General features: G+C 35.4%; 1 protein-coding gene across 13 annotated transcripts in view; it reads left to right on the forward strand.

Moving 5' to 3' along the window:
- ABCB1 (ATP binding cassette subfamily B member 1) overlaps positions 1–24,493 on the forward strand; it is a 63,524-nt gene extending 39,031 nt beyond the window's left edge. For 6 of the 13 annotated variants that reach the window (XM_054191536.1, XM_054191539.1, XM_054191537.1 and 3 more), the window contains 14 exons: positions 364–525; positions 2,117–2,299; positions 3,107–3,253; positions 3,580–3,684; positions 5,622–5,699; positions 7,143–7,226; positions 9,873–10,076; positions 13,258–13,358; positions 15,186–15,326; positions 17,387–17,543; positions 17,981–18,178; positions 19,655–19,861; positions 21,377–21,523; positions 22,920–24,491. In XM_054191536.1, coding sequence (XP_054047511.1) covers positions 364–525; positions 2,117–2,299; positions 3,107–3,253; positions 3,580–3,684; positions 5,622–5,699; positions 7,143–7,226; positions 9,873–10,076; positions 13,258–13,358; positions 15,186–15,326; positions 17,387–17,543; positions 17,981–18,178; positions 19,655–19,861; positions 21,377–21,523; positions 22,920–23,126 — 2,121 coding nt within the window. In that variant the 3' untranslated portion in view covers positions 23,127–24,491. Of the gene's footprint in view, positions 1–363; positions 526–2,116; positions 2,300–3,106; positions 3,254–3,579; positions 3,685–5,621; positions 5,700–7,142; positions 7,227–9,872; positions 10,077–13,257; positions 13,359–15,185; positions 15,327–17,386; positions 17,544–17,980; positions 18,179–19,654; positions 19,862–21,376; positions 21,524–22,919 lie in introns of all 13 variants that reach the window. The other 7 variants (XM_054191544.1, XM_054191547.1, XM_054191541.1 and 4 more) reach the window with 2 other exon arrangements.
- Positions 24,494–25,644: the final 1,151 nt, after the last annotated feature.

The raw sequence follows: 25,644 nt of genomic DNA on the forward strand, positions 1-25,644 counted from the left end.
CTTAAATGAACAAATATGGACTTAAATATAAAAACTTTTAGCATTGTTAAAATTTTAAGGTTTGTAATATCATTACATTCTAAAATTTTGAATATTGACAATTTTTTTAAATGTCTGTGATCAAAATTTGATGTTTTTATGTGCCACAGTAAAAGATTGTCTCTAATGTTAATTTTCATGCTAAAGATTATATTTCTGCTTTAAGGTACCCATTGAAATATCTTTTTTAATTTTTTTTTTGAAAGTTATATTTTTCTGTGAACAATGTTAATGTTTCCCTTAGGTCTTACTCAACTCTAAGATGAAAATGAACAATTTTTGAATATACTTAGAAATACTCATATTAAATATTGTTTTTTCTAGGCAAGGGAAGGACGCACCACGGTTGTAGTAGCTCACCGACTGTCAACAGTCAGAAATGCAGACCATATAGCTGTATTTGAAGGTGGAGTGATAACAGAACAAGGGAATCATTTTAAATTGCTCGAGAGAAAGGGAATCTACTACAAACTCGTAAACATGCAGGTACTTTTTTCTTGCTAGCTTTTGCCTAGTTTTCTTTTTTGTATTCCATGTCCAAGGTTATTGTATACTCTCAGAAGTATGGGGAATTCTACGGCCTATTTTGTCAACACCAAAAAAACTGAAATGTATTTTGAAAGCAGAGCAGTAATTTGAGAGAGACCACTAGTTTTGACGCCAGACCTATTTAAACTCAGGACAGTACATTTTTAATCCTCTAGGGATTTAAGCTTAAAAGATTATTCTATATTTTCCTTTCATGCAGTTAATGTAGAGCAGCTGACTACAGTAGTTTGCTATTCCATTGCTTGTTCTTAGCCTATGATAAAAGGTAAAACACAGTAGCTGGTATAGGAGGAATACAGCATGCATATTTTAAACTGTTTAATTATAGTCCTTCATACTGAACTTCTTTCTAAATAAAAAAATATGGAAGAATAGGAGAAAAAGTAAAATACTCCAGCTATACTGAGTGCAAAAATATGTACACTTTTAAAGTTATGTAGCCAGAAACAAAGTGATTAGAAATTAATATAAATATCAGAAATCTATTAATTACAAAGTGAAGAACAGAATACTTTGGTACAGTCCCATGTTCTGTGCAATAGTTAGGTTAGAGCTTCACTTCACTGTAGAATTCTGTGTCACTAGTGTTCTACTGCATAACCACTACGCCCATTAAAGGAAGTGAAACTGCTATGTCAGTATGTCAGACTGAAAAGAGTAAACTAGGCTGATTAAAACATTTCTTCAGAAAATAACTATGAGGATTCGTTTGGTCACCTTAGATTCAAAGTAACTTTGTATTCAAGCAAACGTGATAATGGGAAAAATTAGGAAATGGAAAGAAAATTTAAAAAAATGGAAAATAACAAGAAAATGAAAAGAAAGCGAAAAGAAAGCAAAAAGAAGTTCTTTTTATTAGAGGTACAAAAAGCAGTAAGAAATAAAAACTTTCTGGGAAAATAAAAAGAAATACAAGTCGAAGGCAACTTGGAATCTGTTGGTATTAAATATCTTAGTGGTGGGTAGACATTTATTTATTCTGTCAAAGAGACTGGCAAAACTACCCCCAAAAGTAGGGCTCTTTTCCAGAGCATTCAAATTTTTCAGTTAAAATCTCTTTTTGACCTGTTCTATCCTGAACTTCCTTATTACTTTTTAAGTCGTTTTTAAACTGTTTTGTAGTAAGGAAGGGTAATTTTTTCTCACTTCGTGAATAAACAGTGTATCCACTGAGAACTCATTCAAAAAGATCACAAGATGGTTGCAAATGGTTTACGTTCAATTTAAAAGTCTGTTAGGAGTTAATTCATAAAAAAAAGAGCAGCTACTTCCACTCCCCTGCCTGCCACTTTAAGTATTTTCTTGTGAGTGGGATGCTCTTATATATTAATCAAGCTGTGAAGATAGAGATCTACTCAAATATAATACAGATTTCATATCCGCTTTATAGCATTATATATTGTTTCCCCCATATCTCTTTCCACTGAAACAATACAAAGTTAGTTTTACTTTGATTACCTCACAATTTTGAAAGTTCAAAGTAATATATGTGTAATTAATTTTAGCATCATGTTCTTTCCTCTATTAGGCAATAGAAGCTGAAGCTCCATCATCAGGAGTATATGAGAATGTACTTAGTGTCAAAAAAAGTGAATCTGAAACAGAATTTGAAGAATCCTTTACAAAGGGATTGAGAAGACGATCAACACGGAGAAGCATGAAAAAGCCAGGAGCAGAAAATGATGATTCTGATGAGAAAACTACTTCACCTGTAAGTGTCTTTGCAAAGGCGTTAGTGAACTTTTATTCCTTTCAATAAACTATGTTAAAATTAAATTCATTATCCTGCTCTACAAAGGTACAAGAAGAAGGAGGCATTTGGTAGGGGTGAATAAAATATGAGAATTTTCTAATTCTAAATAGCCTTTTACTGGTAATATTCATAACTTGGTTTGTTATTCTCACCATGAATGATTATACAAATAAAAACTCTATAACAGGAAGGAGTTTATTCTTGAAAACCAATTTGCTATAAAAGAAATATACTTACATTTATTTGCATAATACAGACATAGTCTATACAGATTAAACATTCATTTTTGGATCAGAAACAGAACATTTGGCCCAACAAAAAGCTCTTAGAGGGAACCTTACCAAAAAAATCATACAACGAATATAATTGCATTCAAATTTGCAGCAAATACTTTGCCATTATAAATTGCTTAACAAACAATTACTTTAATTAATCTAGTCATGGATTACACACATCAATATGCCCAGAATCAATAATTCGGTCACCATTGACCAATACCAAGAGTATTAATCAATGAAAATGATATAGATAAACTAAAATATGATTACAAGATCTGTAGATATATTCTAACAGCTCTTTTTTCTTTGTATTAAAATAATAAAAAGACATGTAGAATCAGTTAATTATTGGTGTTATTAAAAAGTATACATTTTTTAATTCCCCTGAGTAGATTCTGGGAGTAGGAAATTGACTATTAATCTCTCTTTTTCTCCGTATTTCTCCAAATACATGCATGTTTGTCCTAACAGAATTCTTATTTTTTAGGGTGAAGAATTACCTCCAGCTTCATTTCTGAAAATTATGAAGTTGAACAAAACTGAATGGCCATACTTTGTAGCTGGAACTTTGTGTGCAATTATCAATGGAGCTTTACAACCTGCATTTGCAATCATATTTTCAGAAATTATAGGGGTAAGTTTGAATAAAATATGCAAAAAACTATAAAGCCCACAAAATGCATCTTTAATTAAACCAATTCTTAAAAAATCATGGCATAATGAAGCTGAGGAGTGGATGAAGCACTATTACAAAAAATCTGAAGAATTATATGAGATTTACAAAATCCTAGAAATCTTGGTACAACCTGAAATTTACTTGTTATACCTATAATCACATGTAACATATGCTCAATTTTATGTGAATACAAATGACTACCAGACATAGTTATTGAGAAATAAGGGAGTATTTTAGATTATTAGTTGATTTTAAAAAATGTTGGTTTAAATATTACTTTATAGATTTTTTCAGAAACCGATGACAACATTTTAAGAGAAAAGAGCAACTTATATTCCCTGCTGTTTTTAGTACTTGGGATCATTTCCTTTTTTACTTTCTTTTTTCAGGTATGTTTTGTTATTTTAGCTTTATTATAATTGTTCATCACGTTTTACAAACCAGATCTGAAATTTACTAAAAATTTGTATCTTCTTAATACATTTCTCCAACTTAAACCAGAACCTGCATTTATGGTTCTAGATGTGCCTTGTGCTAAACTGAATCTTTTTTGGCCTAGAGTTTCTCATGTCTTAGAGACCTTCCGACCTATTCTGACTTCTTAACTTCAGAATTTCCCTTCTTCTTCAGCAGTCAAACACATCTCAGCATGAAACTCTGGATTCTCTCACTCTTTTTTCTGTCGCCACCTAACAGCCAACCCCTCCAGCCTTTACATTATACCTTTTCACCCTCAAGCCCTCCTATTTAAATCTGTTAATAATGGCAAATTTACCAATCCCCTGCCTTTTCTCTCCAATTTCTCACTCCCCTAACCCCTTCCCATTCAAGTCCTATCTTATGTGAACCCCTCCAAAGATTCTCAGGCCCCATTCCTCAAGTAACATCTATCATGCTGATACTCAGCTCCTCCTGCTTAAATACTAATGGTTGAACAGTATACCCCATCCCCTGCTCTCACTGATCTCTATAGCCATCTCAACTTATACAAAAAAAGTATTTCAACTTTACCCTAATTCTTATATGTATCTGGCTGCTACAACAGTGCCACAGTAAAGAAAAAAGGTAGTAATCATACAGGTGCAAACTTTGGCATTTAAATATTTTCATGTGTAGACTGATTTATAATTTCTGGATATGTTTATATATTTTTATCCATTAAATGAGCCTACACAGTGAAATAATAAAGTCCACTTGGGACAGCAGCATAAACAATCTCAAACAAAAACTTTCTGGTTTATTTACGGATTTGTCTTGTTGCACATGCATGCAAGAAATCCTTGAGTATAGAAGACTGAGTTGTAGATGGCTATGACAGGTTTGCTCAATTTATCAATGTTTACATAACATTTTAAATATGAGTGGGAAGAGTTTGTTGAGATATAACACCACCAAATTTGTGAAAATGAAAAAAAATTAAAATATTCCTATAGTCTCTTTATATAGTGCCCATTCCCTGGTGTTCTTTTCTGATTTTTTCTGTCACATATTTGTGCAAATTTACTGACAGTATAGGAGTACAGCAAAGATAATGATCCAAGTTAACTGAGAAATATTTGCTGATTGGAATATGCCATAATCATTTTTCTTAGTATCACATAGTCCAGTTGCATCTGTGGCTTGTATTTTAAGAGTATTCAATTTCACAAATGTAAATTCCAAACAATTAATATTTTTAATTACATAAAGGTGGTAGTGAGCTAAACAAAGCTAATTATGAACACTGAAGTCATACTAAATTGTAGGAAGAGTGTATCTTCCCAAAATTTTAACCAGCTTTTTGTATCTTGTTAAATTGATTCATATATCTGGCTAAAAATATGTTCAATTCATTATAAAATGTCACTTATGTGTTACTGCTGATAGCTGTTTCAGTTCATGTTAGGATGCCAGGAAAGAAATCTTAATTCTGTCGAAGTCAATGGGGAATTAGCATTTGGCTTCCATGAACCCAGATTGCCTTATGAAGTCTTTAACCTAAAACAAGTGGCCTAAAAAACACTTGTTTAAATCTGACTTATGTCAACTCAGATAAAAATGAAGTCAAATGGTTGATTAGTGATCTTTTCCTTGAAGCATGCAAGTGAAACAATGTTAGGAAATATTTTATGCTCTACATAATTTTTTAAAGAAATAATATTTGAATGTCTGTACTGTGAACCTGCTATAATTTATGATTATTAAACCTGGTTTTATATTTGCTTTGTGCAATCAGGACTGCAATATTTTGTACTTTGACATTGTAGAGACAATGTATCTAAAATATTTATTGAATAACCACAAAAAATGTCATAGTATTCTAAGCATTGTACCTTTTCTCAAATAGGGTTTCACATTTGGCAAAGCTGGAGAAATTCTTACAATGAGGCTTCGATTCATGGCATTTAAAGCAATGCTTAGACAGGTAAAGATAACAAATATTTTGATTTCCAGGGTTTTAAAAATAATTAATTGTATAGATATCATAAAATAACTATATTCTACATTATATATTCTTATGACTTGTCTACAGAGGAGATTCTTTAAATCAGTCTAGAAACCAATTTGGTTAGTTACATGTGGTTAAGCAAAGTACCTTAGAGGGAGAGTCTTAAATCAATGCAAATACAATTGCTTTCTATGTACCCCTTGCAAGGACTCAGATTTACAGCCAAGTTACTATGGCCTGACAAGTTGATGTGCACCAGCAGAATCCTAATATTTGTTCATTTGTCTGCTTTGCTTTCTTGGTGCCCTTTCTCCTCTCAAGAAATGCAATGCAATTCAGCTTACATTGTAACTCTTACTTCACATACCTGATTTAAATTGTAATATGTACAGATACATTTTTATTTATTTATTGAAGGTCTCTCAAAGAGTTCCCAAATCTATAATTGTTGCCAGTTAATACAATAGTGAAATTGTATACTTAAATCTAAAGCTACTTTCAGCGAATTAAAATATGAATATTTCATAGTGTTTCTAAGTAATTCATGTAGTTTTCTAAATTGGCCTTAATCTTGCATGATTTCAGGATCAATATTTTTAGATTTTCAAACATACAGTATAATATTTCTGGGGTTTTATGTCTTGCACATAAAGCTACAAGTAGACACAGAATTTGCTTCATGTGAACATGCCTATTTGTGATGCGGACAGAAAGCTGTTGTGGTCTGAAAAACTATGATTTATAGATCAGCCTCACTGAAAACCTAATGAAAGAGCAATCTTACAATCGAATCTTGAGGTCACAAATGCCTGTACTACATCACCAGTTCTTCATTCAATGCATGTTACACATGAAAGTTTAAATCACATATTTGGTCACATGGTGAATAAATTATAAACTATGCACCTGACCTCAACAATTGAATTTGATCAGGTAGACCAGTTTGTTTTGGTTTTTTTTTTGTCTCATAGCTTCCAAATAACCCTCTTCAATATGGGGAGAAACAAAGCAATGAATTGGGAGTATTTACCTTGAAAATGCTTTACACTTAATTCATCCCCAAACAGCTTCGCAATTGTGAGAGTGTGACTAAAGAGTCAACTTCTCCAAGGAGATGCAGATTCACCAGCAGTGGGGGAGGGGAGATTTTAGTTTTGGGAAGCCCCCAGGTTGCTCTCCTTCCTTCTCAGCAGTGACAGCATATGCATCATATCATCCACAAGCACACGCTTTTTTTTCTAAAAATATTCCTTGTGCAATGAAGGAATTACACTTAATTAAATATGCAGAACTGATTCACTGCCACAAACACAGTCTTCTGACACTGAACTCAGTTATTTTAGGTAGACATCGGTTTTACTTTGTGATTTATATGAAATGTCCAAAAACTGGTCCTAAGAAAAATGTTTCCTATTGTAGGACATGGGCTGGTTTGATAATCCTAAAAATAGCACTGGAGCATTAACTACAAGACTTGCTAATGATGCCTCACAAGTGAAAGGAGTAAGTAAAATTTTGTTTTGGAATTTTTCATATTTGGTTTAGTATGTAATAAAGTTGCAGCTTGGGTTTGACTGGTTGTATAAGTCTTGGCTTTGACAACTAATACTTACTATAAAATGATAGCTGGTATAGAATGGACTGATGTGTTTTATAACAATTATGGTAATATACGTTAAATTAATTTCCAAACAAACCTTTTTTTTTACATTTACTACTGTGCTGTATTGTGATCTTCATTATTAAACAAATTCATTGGGAATTTCTTTATCTAAGTAGTCTGTTTAGAACTATCTTATTTACCTAAAAATATGCATCTAAATTTGTTCAGTTTATGACCTCTTATTTTGTTTTTGATTGTAGAGATTCCTTATATGAAAAAAAAAAGACATATAGCAATAGACTTCCTTTTCCTTGTTACTTTCAGGAGATTCTTTATGAGTAATTTGTGGACTTTCAGGGGTCTAACATTAGGCTAAAGAGCACTTAATGTAATTATTCGTGTATGCTTAAGTAAATTTTTACTGCCACATAAAGTTATGTGCTTTTTTTCTGAAATGAGGAAATTCGTAGTATCTTTGGCTTTATAAGTTAAACATTTAATTTTCTTCTCATTGGGCTGCAAGTGACAACTTATAAAGCTAGCTGCATAGAATCATAGAATCATTTAGGTTGGAAAAGACCCTTGGGATCATCGAGTCCAACCATCAACCCCACTCTACAAAGGTCTCCCCTACACCATATCCCCTAACACCACATCTAAACGAGTCTTAAACACATTCAGGGATGGTGACTCCACCACCTCCCTGGGCAGCCTATTCCAGTGTCTGACCACTCTTTCTGTGAATAATTTTTCCCTAATGTCCAGCCTACACCTACCCTGCTGCAGCTTGAACCCATTCCCTCTTGTTCTGTCGCTAATTACCTGTGAGAAGAGACCAGCACCAACCTCTCTATAATGTCCTTTCAAGTAGTTGTAGAGAGTGATGAGGTCTCCCCTCAGCCTTCTCTTCCTCAAACTAAAGAGTTGCAGCTCCTTTAATCTCTCCTCATAAGATTTATTCTCCAGGCCCTTCGCCAGCTTCGTTGCCCTCCTCTGCACTTGCTCCAGCACCTCGATATCTCTCTCGTATTGAGGTGCCCAGAACTGGACACAATACTCCAGGTGTGGCCTCACCAGTGCTGAGTACAGGGGGACAATCACCTCCCTCCTTCTGCTGGTCACACTATTTCTAATACAAGCCAGGATGCCATTGGCTTTCTTGGCCACCTGGGCACACTGCTGGCTCATATTCAGCCGCTTGTCAATTAGAACCCCCAGGTCCTTTTCTGCCAGGCAGCTCTCCAGCCACACTTCCCCAAGCCTGTAGCAATGCATGGGGTTGTTGTGGCCTAAGTGCAGGACGACCTGGCACTTGGCCTTGTTGAAGCTCATTCCATTAGCATTGGCCCATCGATCAAATCTATCCAAGTCTCTCTGTAGTGCCTCCCTATCCTCATGCACATCAACGCTCCCGCTTAACTTGGTGTCAGCTGCAAACTTGCTGATGATACACTCTATGTCCTTATCAAGATCATCAATAAAGACATTAAACAGAAATGGTCCCAACACTGAGCCCTGAGGAACACCACTTGTGACCGGCCGCCAGCTGGATTTAACTCCGTTGACCACCACTCTTTGGGACCATCCAGCCAGCCAGTGCTTGATCCAGCAGATTGTATGCTCATCCAGGCCATGAGCAGCCAGTTTTTCCATGAGAATTCTGTGGGCAACGGTGTCAAATGCTTTTCGAAAGTCTAGGTAGATAATACCCACAGCCTTTCCCTCGTCCAGTAATTGGGTCATCTTGTCATAGAAGGGGATCAGGTTCATCAGGCAGGACCTGCCTTTCATAAACCCATGCTGACTAGGCCTGATCCCCTGGTTGTCCATTATATGACCTGTAATGGCACTCAAGATGATCTGCTCCATGACCTTCCCTGGTACCGAGGTCAGACTGACAGGTCTATAGTTTCCCGGATCCTCCTTTCTGCCTTTCTTGTAGATGGGTGCTACATTTGCTACCTTCCAGTCCATTGGGACCTCCCCAGTTAGCCATGACTTCAGGTAAATAACACAAAGTGGCTTGGCGAGCATGTCTGCCAACTCTTTCAGCACTCTTGGTCCCATCCGGTCCCATAGACCTGTGTGCATCCAAGCGGTGTACCAGGTCACTGATCACTTCCTCTTTAATTGTGATGATCTCGTCCAGCTTCCCCTCCCTGTCTCCTAGCTCATGAGGCTGGGTGCCCAGGGAACAGCTCGCTCCACTGTTAAAGACTGAGGCACGATCTACAAAATGTGACAGATGTTAATGTTTAGCTGTAAATGTAAATATGTGATATGCTTGAAGTCTGTTCATCTTCAAGAGCAGAATTTAGAAATTGCAGTGCAAATTTAAGGAATCAGAATATGGGGAGAGAAGAATTAAATGTGATCTAGATAATGTTTTACAAAATCGTTTAAGAAACTCACATTTTGAAAAATAGCAAAACTGAGTTTAGACTTTCTAAATAGCGCTTTGAGAATCAGGAATATTATAGGTGAAAATGCTTGCCATATTGAGGATGCAGTTACTTCAGCAAGAAATGTCTTTTTTCTTCCTCCAGGCAACTGGTGTCAGACTGGCATTAACTGCCCAAAATATAGCTAACCTGGGGACTGGAATTATTATATCATTAATTTATGGCTGGCAGCTGACCCTGCTACTTTTAGCTGTTGTGCCAATCATTGCAGTGGCAGGAATGATTGAAATGAAGATGTTGGCTGGGCATGCTAAAAAAGATAAAAAAGAGCTGGAAGCTGCAGGAAAGGTGAGTCTAGAGAAGTGTATCTATTTCTGTTTAATGCATAAAGTCACGTTTACCAACACATTGTTGATGGATGTATTACTTCCAAACACAGAACATATCATACTTAAGTTCCAGAGACAGCCAGACTCTATGTAGTTACACTAGTGGACCTGCAGAGCATAACTGAAGACTTACGTTATTCACCGATATTTTATAATCGATAAACCGCAGAATGTGCTAAGCACTATTCAGGCACATTCTTTTCTCCTTCCTGTTCTGATCTTCTCTGTTTTCCTTATTTTGCAGCCCTCTTCATTTTGGCATTCTCCTTTTTCTTTTGTCATCCCTTTTTGGCATGTCATCTATCTTATATGTATTATACTGCTTTTTTTTTTCTCTCTTTCATCTTATTAATGTTTGCAGGGGTAATATGTATATATCTACTGGTTTCTGTTTGCCATTCCTTTATTTCTTGAGTGGAAGAGAAAGATGAGAACTGAAAAGCGAGAAGGCTAGACTCTTGTTTAAGAAATTAAATGAAGGCATTTAATGTCACTTCATTCCAAAAATCCTTTTGGAACAGAACAGCTATTCCATCACTTCCCAGATATTGCTTTCTTCAAGGGAAAACTTTTCTAAAATCCCTTCATATGTCCTACTGTTTTTAAAAGTTATTGAGAAGAGAATCGTTTACCTAAGGCCATGCATATAAGGAATGGTATTAATCTTCAGATTTGATGTTCAAATGTATGGGTCTGTGTATGTGCTAGCAGTCTAATGTCCCCTTATAGTTACTGGAGATGCCATAGTGTCTGGGTGGCCTCCAGCTGACATTTCAGAAGGGTATGGGTCTACTTTATGTTCTATGTTGTATCTGCCATGCCTTACCCAAATGTTTTGAGTATCCTAGAGCATCTCCAATGGCACAAGCCACCTGCATGTGGGCATCTGAGTTAGAGTCCTTCCCATGTCAGTTGACAATCATGGAGAAAGAGACTAGGTAGGCACATAGTGCCTAGGCAGCTGAATTGCTTTCTAAGTTCTGTTGAATAGGTATTCATTGACTACACTGGTAGTTGAGACACCTAAATTCGGGTGTCTTAGCCTGAATCTGAACCCCCAACCGGTAACTCCTATTTACTAGATGGGTTTTATTTCCTTTATTTCCTTAAAGAACCTTTATTTTCTGGTTTCCTTATTTCCTTTATTTCCTTTCCTTATTTCCTTTATTCCTTCCTTATTTCCTTCCTATTATGGGTCTGTAGATAAAGTTGCTGAAAAATGTTTTTGTCCCTCCAAGTCCACAATGAATTCTGTGTAATGATCTTTCCATGAGTTTTTTCATAAAAGCCAAAGGATACATTTCCTTTCCTTTTAACTGACTACCTTTCTTCTGCTTCTTCTTTCTGATGGTTACACATTTATTTCATATTGTTTTGTTGTAAGATGTGACAGAAAAAAGTTGACAATTCTTGGAATAGGCACTAGAGACTTTCTTAACGCAGCAGATTGTGAAGAATTCCCAAAAATGTTACAAAAATTCATCATTTTTTTGCAAAGCTTGAGAAAAACCTTTTCTTTTCTTAGCAATGTGTGAGTTTCCCCTGAGGCCACCTGAGCAAGCGCTACAGTGCGGGCATTTTATTCAATTACCAAGTTTTTTAAAATCAATTTTCTTCAATGAAAAGGGGGTTCTACCTGGAAAATTTGCTTTCTGCAAAGGGTTGCTGAACTTACGTTACTAACGAAAAAGAAAGACTATTCCTTTGAGTATTGGTGAGATAATATAACTAAGAATAAAATCTATTTAATTTCTTTGTTATCATTAACATTGTGTATTACATTCAAGTCAATAAGTTAGTCAATTATGTGCAAATTTTCAAACAGTGGCACAAGCATTACTGAGGCTATGAGATAAATATATCCCTATATTTTAGAACAAAGATAACAGTACCACAGTGGTACATTATGGACTTGTCTAGCTGTATGCTAGACATTTCGTCCAGAAAGATAGCGTGAGGGACAGTATCAAAAGCTTTGCTAAAATTAAAAAACCCCACATCTACTCACTTCCCTTGGTCAACTAGATGGGTTACCTTGTCATAAAAGGAAATTAAGTCAGTTGAACAGGACTTTCACCTTGTGAACCTATGTTAGCTATGACCAATGACCAGACTTATTACTGTACATTTGTACAGTATCTATGCTCATAAGTGAGCTTTCCTGCTAAATACCTATCCTTAGAAACGAGACTGGTTGGCAACTGAATAGAGCCTAGATATACGTGTTTAATCTATCTGAGATAGATACACTAGGAAATTGAAAACATCCATCCCTATGGGACTGTCAGGTATAATACAGTGCATGTGGGAATCCCTGCCCTCCCAGAGGAGCAGCTGAGGCCAACTGGAATAGCCAATATATCACATATTGAACCAGAGGCAATTTGTAGGTCACAAACTCAAGCCCAGTGTTTCAGCCAGAGGTGAACAGAGGGATGTGGCACTAGTTCTGGTGTCTAAAGTGATGTGATTGTTCCAGGTGTTTTCTGTTGGCCATTTCTAAGCCTCATCCTCTTCTACATGCATATGGTCTGAATTGACCATACAGCCTCCTAGCCTCACTGTGTGGTCATTGAGGAAGACTTTATGAGCACTTACATAGACTTAACAGTCTATGTAAAAGCCTTGAATCAGTTGCTCTCACGTAGGAATGCATCTACTGCCTTCAAATGTTACTAGATACCTTTCTGCATGCAAATGACTCAAGTCTAAAGAATCTGCAAGCTTAAAGAAGGTATTATTGATCAGATCAAATATTTGCTGCTGAGATCTAAGTTAGGGTCTCGGCACAAAAGTAACCTGGACATACTGATTATAGTCCAAACTCAGTGGGCTGGAAGCTAAATTGCTCTTTTTCTTATAGAGTATCTTCGCCATAATTGTTATTGCTGTCTAATGTTTTTTCACTACTTATTTGGAGGACGTTAAAGAGGCCTTATCAGAAAACTCTGAGCATCGTCAGAAAATCTCGCTGTCATAAAAAGAAAAATGTAAAATGCTTCATTTTCATATCAATCAATATTAATAGCAATTATAAAAAATATAAAATTATATTCCAGCAGACTATTTTTATTAGTTTAGAATAAGAAATTGCAACATAACCTTAACTTTTGGTTAAAACATTTGTGTTTCTATTGCAGATTGCCACAGAAGCCATAGAAAATATTAGAACTGTTGTTGGTTTGACCCGAGAAGCAAAATTTGAGTCCATGTATGGAGAACATTTGCACGTACCATACAGGTATAATAAAAATAACTAAGCCAAAAAAAATCTGTATTTAAACTATAGAATAAATTAAAAACATTTACTTGGACTAACATTGATTTTTTTTGGTGAGTGTGTATGATTTAACATATAGTTTAATTACCTCAGAATTAATGTAAACATTTTGCATATTTTTTTATTAACAAATGCAACAACCAGTCAACATTTTTGTCCTTTGATTTAATTAATTTTCTGTGATAATATTGGTATCTTCTATTGCAATGTCACTTGATTTGGAAAAATGTTAGTTTTAAGTGAGCTTTGGAAGTCACCTAATCTAACCTCCCACCTGAAGTGTTTCAGATATTTAATTTAAAACTTTTTAATGTAAATTGAATATTGCATTAAGCCATTTTTGAAAGTATGAATAGGATTGAAAACATTTCAATAATTACTTATTGGCTTGTGACTGAAAAAAAAAAGGAACATAAATCTGCCTGGACTAAATCAAAATTAAAAAGTCTTAAAATAAAAACCTGAAAAGATACCGTCAATTAAAGTTTTATTTGTTCTAGAATGAAATGTTTAATTTTCAGACATCCATGAGAAAAGTAAAGGAAACAACAGCATACGTACACAGATGATTGGAGGCAAGTAGGGGTGCTGCTAATACATCCACCATAATAATTGAGGGGTGAGAGCACAATGCAGGATGTAAAAGATACTACGTTAGCTTTTTTCTCAGGCTGTTAGGTTTTGAGTGCATATCTAACTTGTAGAACAGTGCCTAACCATTCTCAGGATTGACACTGATGGGATTGCTCCAAGGCTTTAATCTGAATATTGTTCTAGTATAAATAAGAATTTATTGCCCTGCGGGTCAGTTTGTCTGGAAGAGAAACAACATGCATTTTTCAGTTAATGTTTCAGTGCATGTTAAACCATTGATTAGACAAAGACTTTCTATTTTATAAAAATTGAGTTTAGTCAGTCTGTTATACTGGATTATATATACTGGATATACTTCTTATACACTGGATTAGTACACAAATCAGCTATGTAAAAAAGAAGTCACAACAGCTTCTTAATCAAAAAAAAAGCACACTTGTGAATCTGGCTCTCTTTGTTTTGGTTTGGGATTTTTTTCCAGAATGAACCATACAGTTGTGACTTAGTAATAGCATCGGTAACATTAAAATATTTTCTGTCTTTTTTTCTTGTAGAATTCATAGTTACAGAAATTTTTTTCTCGCCTTGCTTTTAGTTATAGGTATAGTTTTACCATCCAAAATGTAGTTTCTGCATCATACATGCGGCTTAATTTTATTTGAAAGAGGATTTTTCACTGATAAAATTGAAAAGAAACAGATCATCAAGTGTATAATATTGAACTGTTTAATATCTTTGTTATTTGGTTAACACGAAATTGCAAGTAAAGAAAAAATGACAGAAAAAATTGGCTTTGGCTGAAGGTGAGCTAACAGTTCTGCTCTTTTTTTTTCTCCTCCTATGTGATGCAGTAGTAAAATTTACATCTTCAAAGTGGTACTCATGGACTGAACTGTAAAGCGTTTTAACGCTCAAACTATGAGATGGTAAGACAATAATTATATATAGCAGCTAAGGTGTCACCCATTTCTGCACCCATATTCCAAGCTGTTCCTGGAAGTAAATGAAATTCTGGAAACAAAACTAACTTTTCTCTTGGACACAGTCTAATAGGAGACAAGGGATTGTGTTGTTTAGGCATGACTACACTTCCCATTCATAACAGTAACATCTGAAGTCAATTTATTGGTTTTTGCATACTAGGACTTAAGTATGATTGCATATTTTCATGAAAATGTGCATTCTTTCTTACAGAAATTCTGTGAAGAAGGCACATATATTTGGATTTTGTTTTGCCCTTTCACAAGCAATGATGTTCTTTACCTATGCTGGCTGTTTCCGATTTGGTGCCTATCTAGTGGTAAATGGACACATGAAGTATAAAAGTGTGTTTTTGTAAGTATTTCTTTTGCAATCTTTTTATATGACTGTCCAGAGAAAGCTCTTTGTCTACTGCTAGAGATACCATGAATCCATTGGCTAAGCTATGAGAAAACAGGCAAGTCCTCCTGTACTTAAATATAACGAAAGCATATTACAAAGTGGATTCTCTAGGTGACTACAGAGTCTGAGCTGTTCAAGTGGGTCTGATTTTGGATTTCCTTTTCTCTATTTCTCTGTTTTCCAGAGGTTGACACAGTATCCCACTTACATCATTTTGTTTATTCTCACCAATCTTTTTGTTCATGTAGCTGTGAGGTCCTCTGCACATTCTACAAAAACCATAGTTGTACCTGTTTATTGACACATAATAATATTGTAAAAATCTTTTTAAGAATAGGTCATCGTTGTCTTTGTTTTTTCTGTGTCAGGTTTATTCATTGAAATTTGAAATCTTCTCTGAAATACACATTAATTAATTGGAGAACAGGATTCCATAGGGTAGATGCTGTTCACTCTAAGAGAAGGATGACTAAATTATTTCAGATTACATTATGATAAGAAGCTTGTTTACTTCAATGAACCAATTTTGTGTGTGAAATGAAAGCATGAACCCTGAATGTAAGAACAGCGTGTAGAGTACTGTACATACCCATAGTCAGGTGGAGCATTTTATTTTTGATTTAGACAGGTACTGCAAATAAAATATGATTCTAATTTGCAGTATTCTTAGAAGGTGTATCCATTGCAATCTGAAATTATACAAGGAATAGTACAATTATGTACTATTATGCCCTCTAAGGGCAGTTTGTAGGCTTTTAAGGACAGAAACTCTACAAAATTTAAAGTAGCTTATGCTTAGCTTTTTACCCTTATATTTTGGGGTTATAATCACTGTTTATCCAATCATTTGCCATAATACCTAAGACCCCCTATCATAACCAAAGTCCTATTCTTCTAGGTCATATATAAACTCGGAAGAAACACAATTTCTAATTTAAGAGGCAATAGCCCAATAAAGGTCTATGGAAACAAGTATGAAAAGAATGAGATTCTACCGGTATGGATATCACTGACCTCAATGCCTCAATCATATCATTTTTTTGTTGGCAACCTGATTAAAGTTAGTTAACACAGCAACACAGCTCTTCTTGACTGGAAGATGTTGGAAAGTGTCTGCATCCCATCTGCTAGCTGAACATCTCTAGCCAGCTGGGGGAGTGAACTTTCAGTGGTTCAGTTAGATTTGGAAGGGTTTGTCTGACCTAAAACTGTGTCAGCCCTTCTAGGCTGTTCAAATGCAGAATAAAACAGATTAGTTTATATAGCTCTGAAGACAAAAGATAAAAAAATCATATAAATTAATTAATTTTACTTTGCCTTAAAACAGGCTAAGAGGTCTCATATGTCAATTACCAATTCTCAGTAAATAATAACTCTACGTTGTGCGGCAGTAATTAATAGCTGAGGACAGCAGGCATTCTAATGTAGCCTGTAAAGATATATCTACATTCACCATAAAACAATAATAACACAATTTTAAACCTTTTGTTGGTGTTGTGAACCTTTCAAATTTTTCCAGCAGAATTGTGATACCAAATTAAATCTGTATTGTTACCTTGTTATAGGCTTGATTTCTTATTTTCATTGATGCCTTAAAACTGAGTCACCAACTCCCAGAGGTCATTGAACCGTAGAGACGAAACCACAGCAACAGTAGAACAGGATTAGAGTAATGATTTTACCATCCATTGACCACTTTCCTCCTAGCCCCAGTTGAGACTTCATCTAGTTAACCAGTATTAATAATTAAAGAAATTAGTGCTGATGATTAACAAAAACATTGTATTTGGGATGGAGGCTTGTTTATCTCACTTCATTAAAAGAAGATAAAAGCAAATTTCTGAAGTTAAATGAGTAATTAAAGCAATAATAGTTGGTTACTGCTTTATTCTTTTTAAATTGTCCCCTTTTTTCTCCAAGTAAAAGAAAAAGCTGACTGCAGCCCCATTTCCATTTTCCTTGTCTTCATTGTCTATTTATTGATCTATATTTTTTCGTGATTTCTTTTATAGGGTGTTTTCAGCTGTTGTATTTGGTGCAATGGCATTAGGACAAAGCAGTTCTTTTGCTCCAGACTATGCCAAAGCCAAGATATCAGCTGCCCACTTGTTCATGCTGTTTGAAAGAGTACCCTCCATAGATAGCTACAGCGAGGAAGGAGAGAAGCCTGTAAGTAAGCCATGTGTAATGGGTGGTATTATTGATTGACAATATGGGCAGTATTCTTCTCACTTCCTTCAAACTGATTTTTCCTCTACTACTGATTACGTTCTTGTCTCAATGTATCCTTGAAACTTTATCCAAACACAACATGGACCAAGCTTTCGCCCACACTATCTAAAGGTTATTTGTTTTGAAAATCTGGTTAAGGTACAACTTGTGTAGAATTCAACCAGCAGAATTATGAGCATTTTCAAAACAGTTCAGTGCTGTACTTTGATTTTATAGCATCACAAAGATTCAGACCACGGAGTTAAAGTCAGCTTTCCAGCAAATGCAAAACTGTTGATTTCAGTGGGGAAGAAAAAGAAAGACTTCTGCAATTCTATTTGAATCATCTGTCAAATTGTCTTAAAGATGTAACAGTGATACTATTTCAATTACAGAAAACATTTGGGGGAAACGTAATGATCAAAGATGTGGCGTTTAACTACCCAAACCGACCAGAGGTCAAAATCCTCCAAGGTTTGAATCTGAAAGTAGAAAAGGGACAAACTTTGGCTCTTGTTGGTAGCAGTGGCTGTGGAAAGAGCACCGTTGTTCAGCTGCTTGAGAGATTTTATGATCCACTTGATGGAGAAATGGTAAGTATTTTCATAAAAACATGTCAACATGTTAAGTCAGATGGTGCTCATTTGGTTTTATGTGATGTGATAAAGTATAATATATATTTCTAGTTTAATTTTTTTAACATTTTTAATGTTAATGACAAGCAGTGTCTCATCAGAGTTCCTTATTTAAATGCAATTAAACAATATAATGGAAAAAGCCCTGGTTTCCCACATTATAATGAATTAGTGAAACAACATCTTTGTAGTAAAAATATACCTGATCTACAGCCTAGTGATGGCTTTGAATTCAGAGCAAATTTCCTGAGGTTTTTATGTTAAGAACACTTTAAAAGTCATTAAATATACGTATCTACCTCTGTAAAATGTAGTAAGAGAATTTGCCATCTATGTTCTTTCCTAGAACAGTGAACATTGACAAAAATAATTTTTATCATGATTTTTGCTTGTCAGAAACATTTTCCAGAGTATGCCCACTTACCAAGCGATAGATTGTAAATAATTTTACTAATTTTGGTTTAAAATACATCTAGGGTTTCCCACACTACTTATTCAGCAACTTTACATATTTTTTTTTCACATAATGATATCGTTTATTGCCATTTTCTCTTTGATGTGAATGTGCTCAGAGATTTTGTTTGGAAAGGAACCCACACATTTTGCGTTGGATGAGGTGAGAATAAGAAGGATTTCAGAACTTGTCTGTGTAGAGATACTCATAAAAGATGAAACAATACTTAAATAAGGCCTAGACGCAATGGGCAAGATTTTTTTGACGTTGGAAATGCCCATACAGTGTAGCAAACTGATGTGTAGAAAGAAACAGCATAGGTTCCCCAAAAGTATGCGTAACCAAGTGCAACTTCATCACCCATGTTTTTGACCTTGTGTCCATAAATAACCAACAATGCTTTACTGAAGGGAAAAGCACAGACCTCTATGAAAAGACTTGGGGGAAAAGCACATAGAAACCACAAAAACAGTCGACTACTTTACAAGCTCCATTGCACTGTGAACTAAGTGAAAGGAGTGTATGCTTAAAAGCACTGTCAGAAGAACAGCTGTTCACAGCAGTGAGTCCTACGTTAGTCTGGTAAAGAGAGAAACTGTGCCTAAAAGTTGTGCTATTTGGTATGGTGGATCCAAAATGTGTAATGCTAGATTCTCTAGCTTCATGAGTGATTTTTCACATCAAATAAGGAACAGGAAGCAGACTTTAGCAGCCTGCAAATCCATTGGAATTCTAAGGAAAAAAGATGGCAAATACCTATGTAGTTGAAAGTAATTTCTCCTTTCATGCTTTTTTTTTTTTTCCCTTTACACCTGCTGGAGGAGCATAGAAGAGAAGGAGGGGAAGGGATTATGTGAGCTTTCAATATGGTATCTCTAAGGAAAGAGCTGCAATTGCACAACTTCTGTCTATGTATTTACAGTAAGTCTCAAATACATATATAGCCATGTGACTGACATTTAAAATGTTTGGTTTCTCAGCTTTTTGATGGCAAAAGTTCAAAGACACTAAATATCCAGTGGCTGAGAGCTCAGATTGGTATTGTCTCACAAGAACCAATGCTGTTTGACTGCACTATTGCTGAAAACATCGCATATGGGGATAACACTCGGCAGGTGTCACATGAGGAAATTGTTAAGGCAGCAAAAGAAGCCAACATTCATTCCTTCATTGACTCTCTGCCAGATGTAAGTTATTTCTTTTTTCTCCTTCTCAGAACTGGAGATGACCTACTGTGGCAGGAGAAAATTGTGTCCATTTCTGATTCCCTGGGGTACAATAACTCCCTGAGATGGAAATAGATCTGAAACTGATTTTTAAATCTTATCCATTCTTAATAATGTTTACTATACTTATTTTCACTCTGGGAGACTCTATTGTCAGGTGGGGAGCTGAAAATTTAAGATACCAGGGAAGAAAATCCACAATTCTATCTAGAGAGCTGTAAGTGTGGGGTGTGTGTTTTTAAATGAGTTAAACATTTCTTTTTAAGGACCTGTTTATCTCAAGCATACATAAAAGACTCTGCTAGACTGACAAGTTTCTTCTTCGAGTTATACTTAATCAGAATTTAAATTTCTAGTATTCCTACAAATTGCTAAGGAAGTCTTTTGTGTATATATATATATGACCAACACATAATAATGTAAGAATCAACATCTTGAGTGAGATGAAAGCCCTGTGATGCATGAAATCATGCAAGACGTATTTACAATTAGGTATTCAAAAAGGCTAAACATCTAATCACATTTCCCTTGAATTCTTGTTTAACTTCACGTAATTTGTGACTCGGGAACTTCCTAAGGTAGAAATCATGTTTTATTATTTAATAGTTCTGGATGGATTTTTCTTCTGTGGGTTTTACAAATCAAAACTTCCTGAAGCAAGGAGATTGCCAGCTTAGTTGTATGTTGTATATATTCAGCTTAATTTCAGGCTATTAAGCTGCCTTATGCAGTTCTTGAAAAAATACGAAGGCCAAAGCCCATGATTTTTGCAGATCATGTTCAGTTTCTAATGACTTCTCGAGATCTGCTCTTTCCAAAACTCTGTAGAGAAATCTTGTGATATATAATGATGTCTCATAAAACTTTGGTACTTTTTGCAACCGAATATATAATAACTCAAAGACTATTGTGACCTACACATGAGTTTGTCCGGAGACCTGACCGGTCTGCCTTAACTGACATATAACTAAATTAAAAGCAAAACTGTCCAAAACTGTAGTACAGCTATAGATAAATATATGTATATATGTCTATGTCTAGATATAGTATACAATTTGGCCTGAAACTGATACATCTTATACACGGCTATTTTTTTCTTCAGGATGAATAAATGTGGGTTAGAATAACTGCTTGGTTAGAATGCTAGCTTGGAGTGCTTAAGGTCAGGGTTTGATCCCCAGTATTGTCATAGACTCTCACTGAGCTTTGGTTTTCTGTCTCCTGATTAAGAATAATATTTCCTTCCAATCTTAGAGGGGTTGTTGCTTTGAATTTCTGAAATGCTTCGTGCTACAAAGAAGTCTCCTAGTTGAAATCTATAGATCTAAGGCAGATAGCAATTCTGGTCATCTGTTTTCAGAGAGCTATTGGCATGGAATGTGCAGTTTACGGATGGCTGGTGTCACGGTCAATATGCTTAAATATACTTCAGAATCGATTTGCATTCATAATCTGAACATAATATATTGTTTCTAGAAATACAATACCCGTGTAGGAGACAAGGGAACTCAGCTTTCTGGTGGTCAGAAACAACGTATTGCTATTGCCCGAGCTCTTGTACGTCAGCCCCAAATTCTGCTACTGGATGAAGCTACGTCTGCCTTAGATACAGAAAGTGAAAAGGTAACTTGATTGTGAGCCAGAAGTCCAGAATCTATATCCATGTTTCTTTGTATAATGATTATTGTTTTCACTTCCACAGATTAAAGCACAAAGATGGAAATATGGTGTTTTATGCAAATTACATATTTACGATAGTAATAAATACTAAGGTCTTACTCTTCCTTACCAAAAAAAAATAATTTTTTTGCACCTTTATGGCAGTAGGCAGATTGAAGTAGCAATGAAGAAGGCATTTTTTTGCCTGGAATTGTTTATGCTTCCATTGGAAAAGTGCTATCAAATTTGAATCATGAGGCACAAACTTCAGAACCTGAAAAGTTTGAGGATGCTGCCAGAGAACATTTTTTCTGGGACATGACCAAATCTTGTTTTCTTGCTTCTCCCATTGCTCTGCATTCCTTGATGTATGTTCATGGCTAACGTGCAAACTTCCGGTGAACAAATTGCTAGAACACTTACTTCTTTTTTAAGTCCAAAGCTGCAGTCTTGCTATAACAGAAGTACAAACTAGTTGTAGAAAATCAACACAGATTCTACAAAAGTACTTAGTCAAATAGGCAAATACTATAAAAAAGTACTATAATCTGAAAAGCTCAAACCCTATGGACCAAGTTTTGATCAATTCTAGGCATACATAAGGTTTGACAGGAAAATGCCATTAAATAATTCCAGGATTCTTTGTTTTCTTAATTATGTGCCAGTTAGGTACAGAAATTTAATCTCTTATTTTATTCTGTATTAATAAGAATACATCACAAAGAAAAGAAAGCAGAGATTCATATTAGTATTCTTCTGCCAGTGCTAGCTTTAAAAAAAACATGATTCATGAGACTTCCTGCGAAATCATGAGAACTAGTATGATAGTAATTGACCCAAGATTACTGACTTAACTCCCGTATATAATTAATCACTCATGGAAGGGACCACTGGAGGTCTATAATGAAACCTCCTCTTCAAACAAGGGCCAATACTGAATTCAAACTAGGTTGCTTAGTGCTGTGTAGGGTCCTTGAAGTAGAGTCCTTGAAAATCTCCAAGGAGATTCAACAAGCTCTCTTTTGTCCCTATTCCAGTGATTAATTACCTTTGCAGTAAATATTTCTTATATCCAGTCAGAACTCCCCTGTTACAATTTATGAACATTTTCTCTTGTTCTCCTGCCATGCATCTCAGTAATGAGCCTGGTTCCATCTCATCCTTTTAGCTATCATGGCATCATCTGCTCTGACAGTTTTGACTCCTTGCCAACACAAGCTAATTCTAAAACAGGAAGCTAAAGCCACAGATATTCCCTTTCCCTCACTGTCATATTACAGTTTACCTCACAGATGGCAATTGAGGTATATCTCACAACAGCTGCCAGAATAGTTCACCTTTTGGTTTGTTCATTGCACAGATTGTCCAGGAAGCTCTGGATAAAGCCAGAGAAGGTCGCACCTGCATCGTGATAGCTCACCGCCTCTCCACCATCCAAAATGCTGACAAGATTGCCGTGATCCAGAATGGAAAGGTCGTAGAGCAAGGGACCCATCAGCAGCTCCTGGCTGAAAAAGGCATCTACTATTCTCTGGTCAATGTTCAAAGTGGGTCATGCAACATGTAAATTAAAGGCCATACTTATCTCTGAACTGTCACTGTAATTATTTCAATACTGCTATTTTTGTCACTGTAATTATTTCAATATCAATAGCCAGTTTTGTTACTTTTGGTTTTCCTCCTTCCTTTCATAAGTCCTACAAAATCAAAAAATACTAAGCAAATATGTACCGGTTTCTCACTACTAGTTTTCATTATTTGAACCACTCTACTATGTGGTCAAAGCACGTGCACTCATAAAAGTAGAAGCATACAAAGCCAAATGTAATTAATATTAGCTTGCTTTGAATTCTGTCAAAATCACACTCATCAAGCATGTTTGGTAAACAACCTGTGAATGTTTTCATGCTCAGTAAAAATATTTTTTATTTTGCTATTGCCAGAAACAAACTTCAAGCCTGATCCTTACCGTGCCTGTGTCAGGCACAGTCAGTCCTGGCCTATTAGGCTTGTTGTCAACTTGTTATGAAAACTTGCAGGCTATCTGGAGCTTGATGCTAGATGTCTCTTGTTATGGTGTGGAGTTTTAGCCTGGAATGACAGCAAAGGTCTTGGAAATATGGGAGCAGGCTGAAAATAAAGGTCCCAGAACTGTAAGTACCTCACTGGTGGTCAGTTACTGATCACTGAAGAGGTGCAACCTTGAGACCTGTGAAAAGATAGCTTTAAGTATAATGCAGAAAAGAAGCAGCAAATAAGAAAAACTCCACAATTGATGGGCAAGGCAAGGCAAGGCACCTGCTGCAGCCTGGGAAAGTAGTATCTGCATGTCTCCCAAACTCCTAGGAGTCAGAGGCTAAGAACTCTCTAAAGACTGCAATATTTTATAAAAGGTGAAAATCTTGAATTTGGGCTTGGAGGAGGGGGAAGGAAGGACACCTTTTTTAGTGTTAGCTTCCTTCATTTAAGAGCTTTTGAACCTGGTCACCCTGATGACTGAGACTCTCAAGGACTGTAACCAACAGTGCTAATTACATGGCATTGGCTCTGTGATATTGTATATTAGTTGCTAATTTAGGGTGACTGTTAAGGACTAACTGCTGTAAGAGTGATTAATAATTATTAAGAACTAACCATTAGCAATGTATATTGTTGATGAATGCAGTAAAGTTTATTTTTAAGTTTAAAACTGGCCTCATTAATCAGTCTTCCACACTTCCATGACAGCAATTTCTGATTCCCTGAGATTTATACATATGATCTGTCATATCTACATCTAGATATTTATACACACACAACCTAACTGATAGGCAATTAGGCTCATCGATGTAATAATAACACTCTCCAGATTGTTGATTGATGCAGTCTTCCTTTTGAATCACTTACCTGTTTTCTTCTGTTCCTGTTTTCAATGGAAAACCAATTTGACTAGCAAATTTGTTTGTTTCTTATTTATGTATTACTTGATGCAATAAGGTTTTTGTCCGTAAGTAAGGCTATTAGTCTGCATCATAATATAAATAAGTTATACTTGCAGTTGCAAGAACTGAATTGATATTATTTCACATTATAGTCTGAAGATTCAAGTGAGAACCTATTTATGTTGATTTTTAAAGTAAATTCTGGATTTTAGTCTTTTATTTTTAAAACTAGGTTTTTTAATTTTTGATGATACAATTTCTAATGATTGGATTAGTAATGATTGGATTGTTTCCCCAGCTTTTATCATTTCAAAGATGCTTGATTTACCAGACAAATTTAGCTCTTTCTGAAAATCAGGCAAGCACTGTAAATGTTTTGCCAAAGACATCTGAAAATCAATTTTGAAATTTTTGACCATGTAGTTTAAAATTTGTTTCAGAAGTTCATGTCAAACGTAGAAACTTTCCAAAACAATCTATTTTTCTCTTTACTTTTCTTCCACATTTCTAAAGAAGTATTTCCCCTTTGTTGAGATTTATGCAAAATTTTGCATAATAATTGCCGAACACTTCACGTTTGGTTGAAAGGCCCTATAAGGAAAGTAAGGACTTTCCTTGAAGGATAGTGGATCTGTGTTTCAAAATCCACCATAAATGCTTAAATAACTGTCCTGCTGCTCACAATTGCTTTCCTTTCAGAATTTCCTTTTGGAAGACCACAACAACCATATTACTGCTATTGTGCTACCACCAGGTGCCTCATCATGTAATTTTTAGTCACAAAGACAAAAGGACAGACAGAGACACCTCCAAAAATGTGTACTTGTCCATATTCTATTCATACACTTTTACATTATAATGCTTGACCCAAAGGAAGGGTTGACTGACCTAGGACAATTCTGCTTTAAGGACTATTATTTTACTGCGTCTTTCTACAGCACATAAGAGATCTTACTTCCTAGCTCTGCTTTTTCAGTTAGGCTCTGAGACATTTTGGTTCACCTTGATATCATAAGATACTTATCTGAGCTCTGAGTCCTCCTTGTTGGAATAGTCAGCAATCATCTTTGACCACGAGCACTCTAAGCGCTTGATGATATATAAGTGGTGTTATTCTGAAGTAATAGGCCTTTTTTCCTCTGTCTTGTTCTTGTTATGAGAATA

The sequence above is a fragment of the Rissa tridactyla genome, chromosome 2, assembly GCF_028500815.1.
Source record: "Rissa tridactyla isolate bRisTri1 chromosome 2, bRisTri1.patW.cur.20221130, whole genome shotgun sequence".
NCBI lineage: Eukaryota > Metazoa > Chordata > Aves > Charadriiformes > Laridae > Rissa > Rissa tridactyla.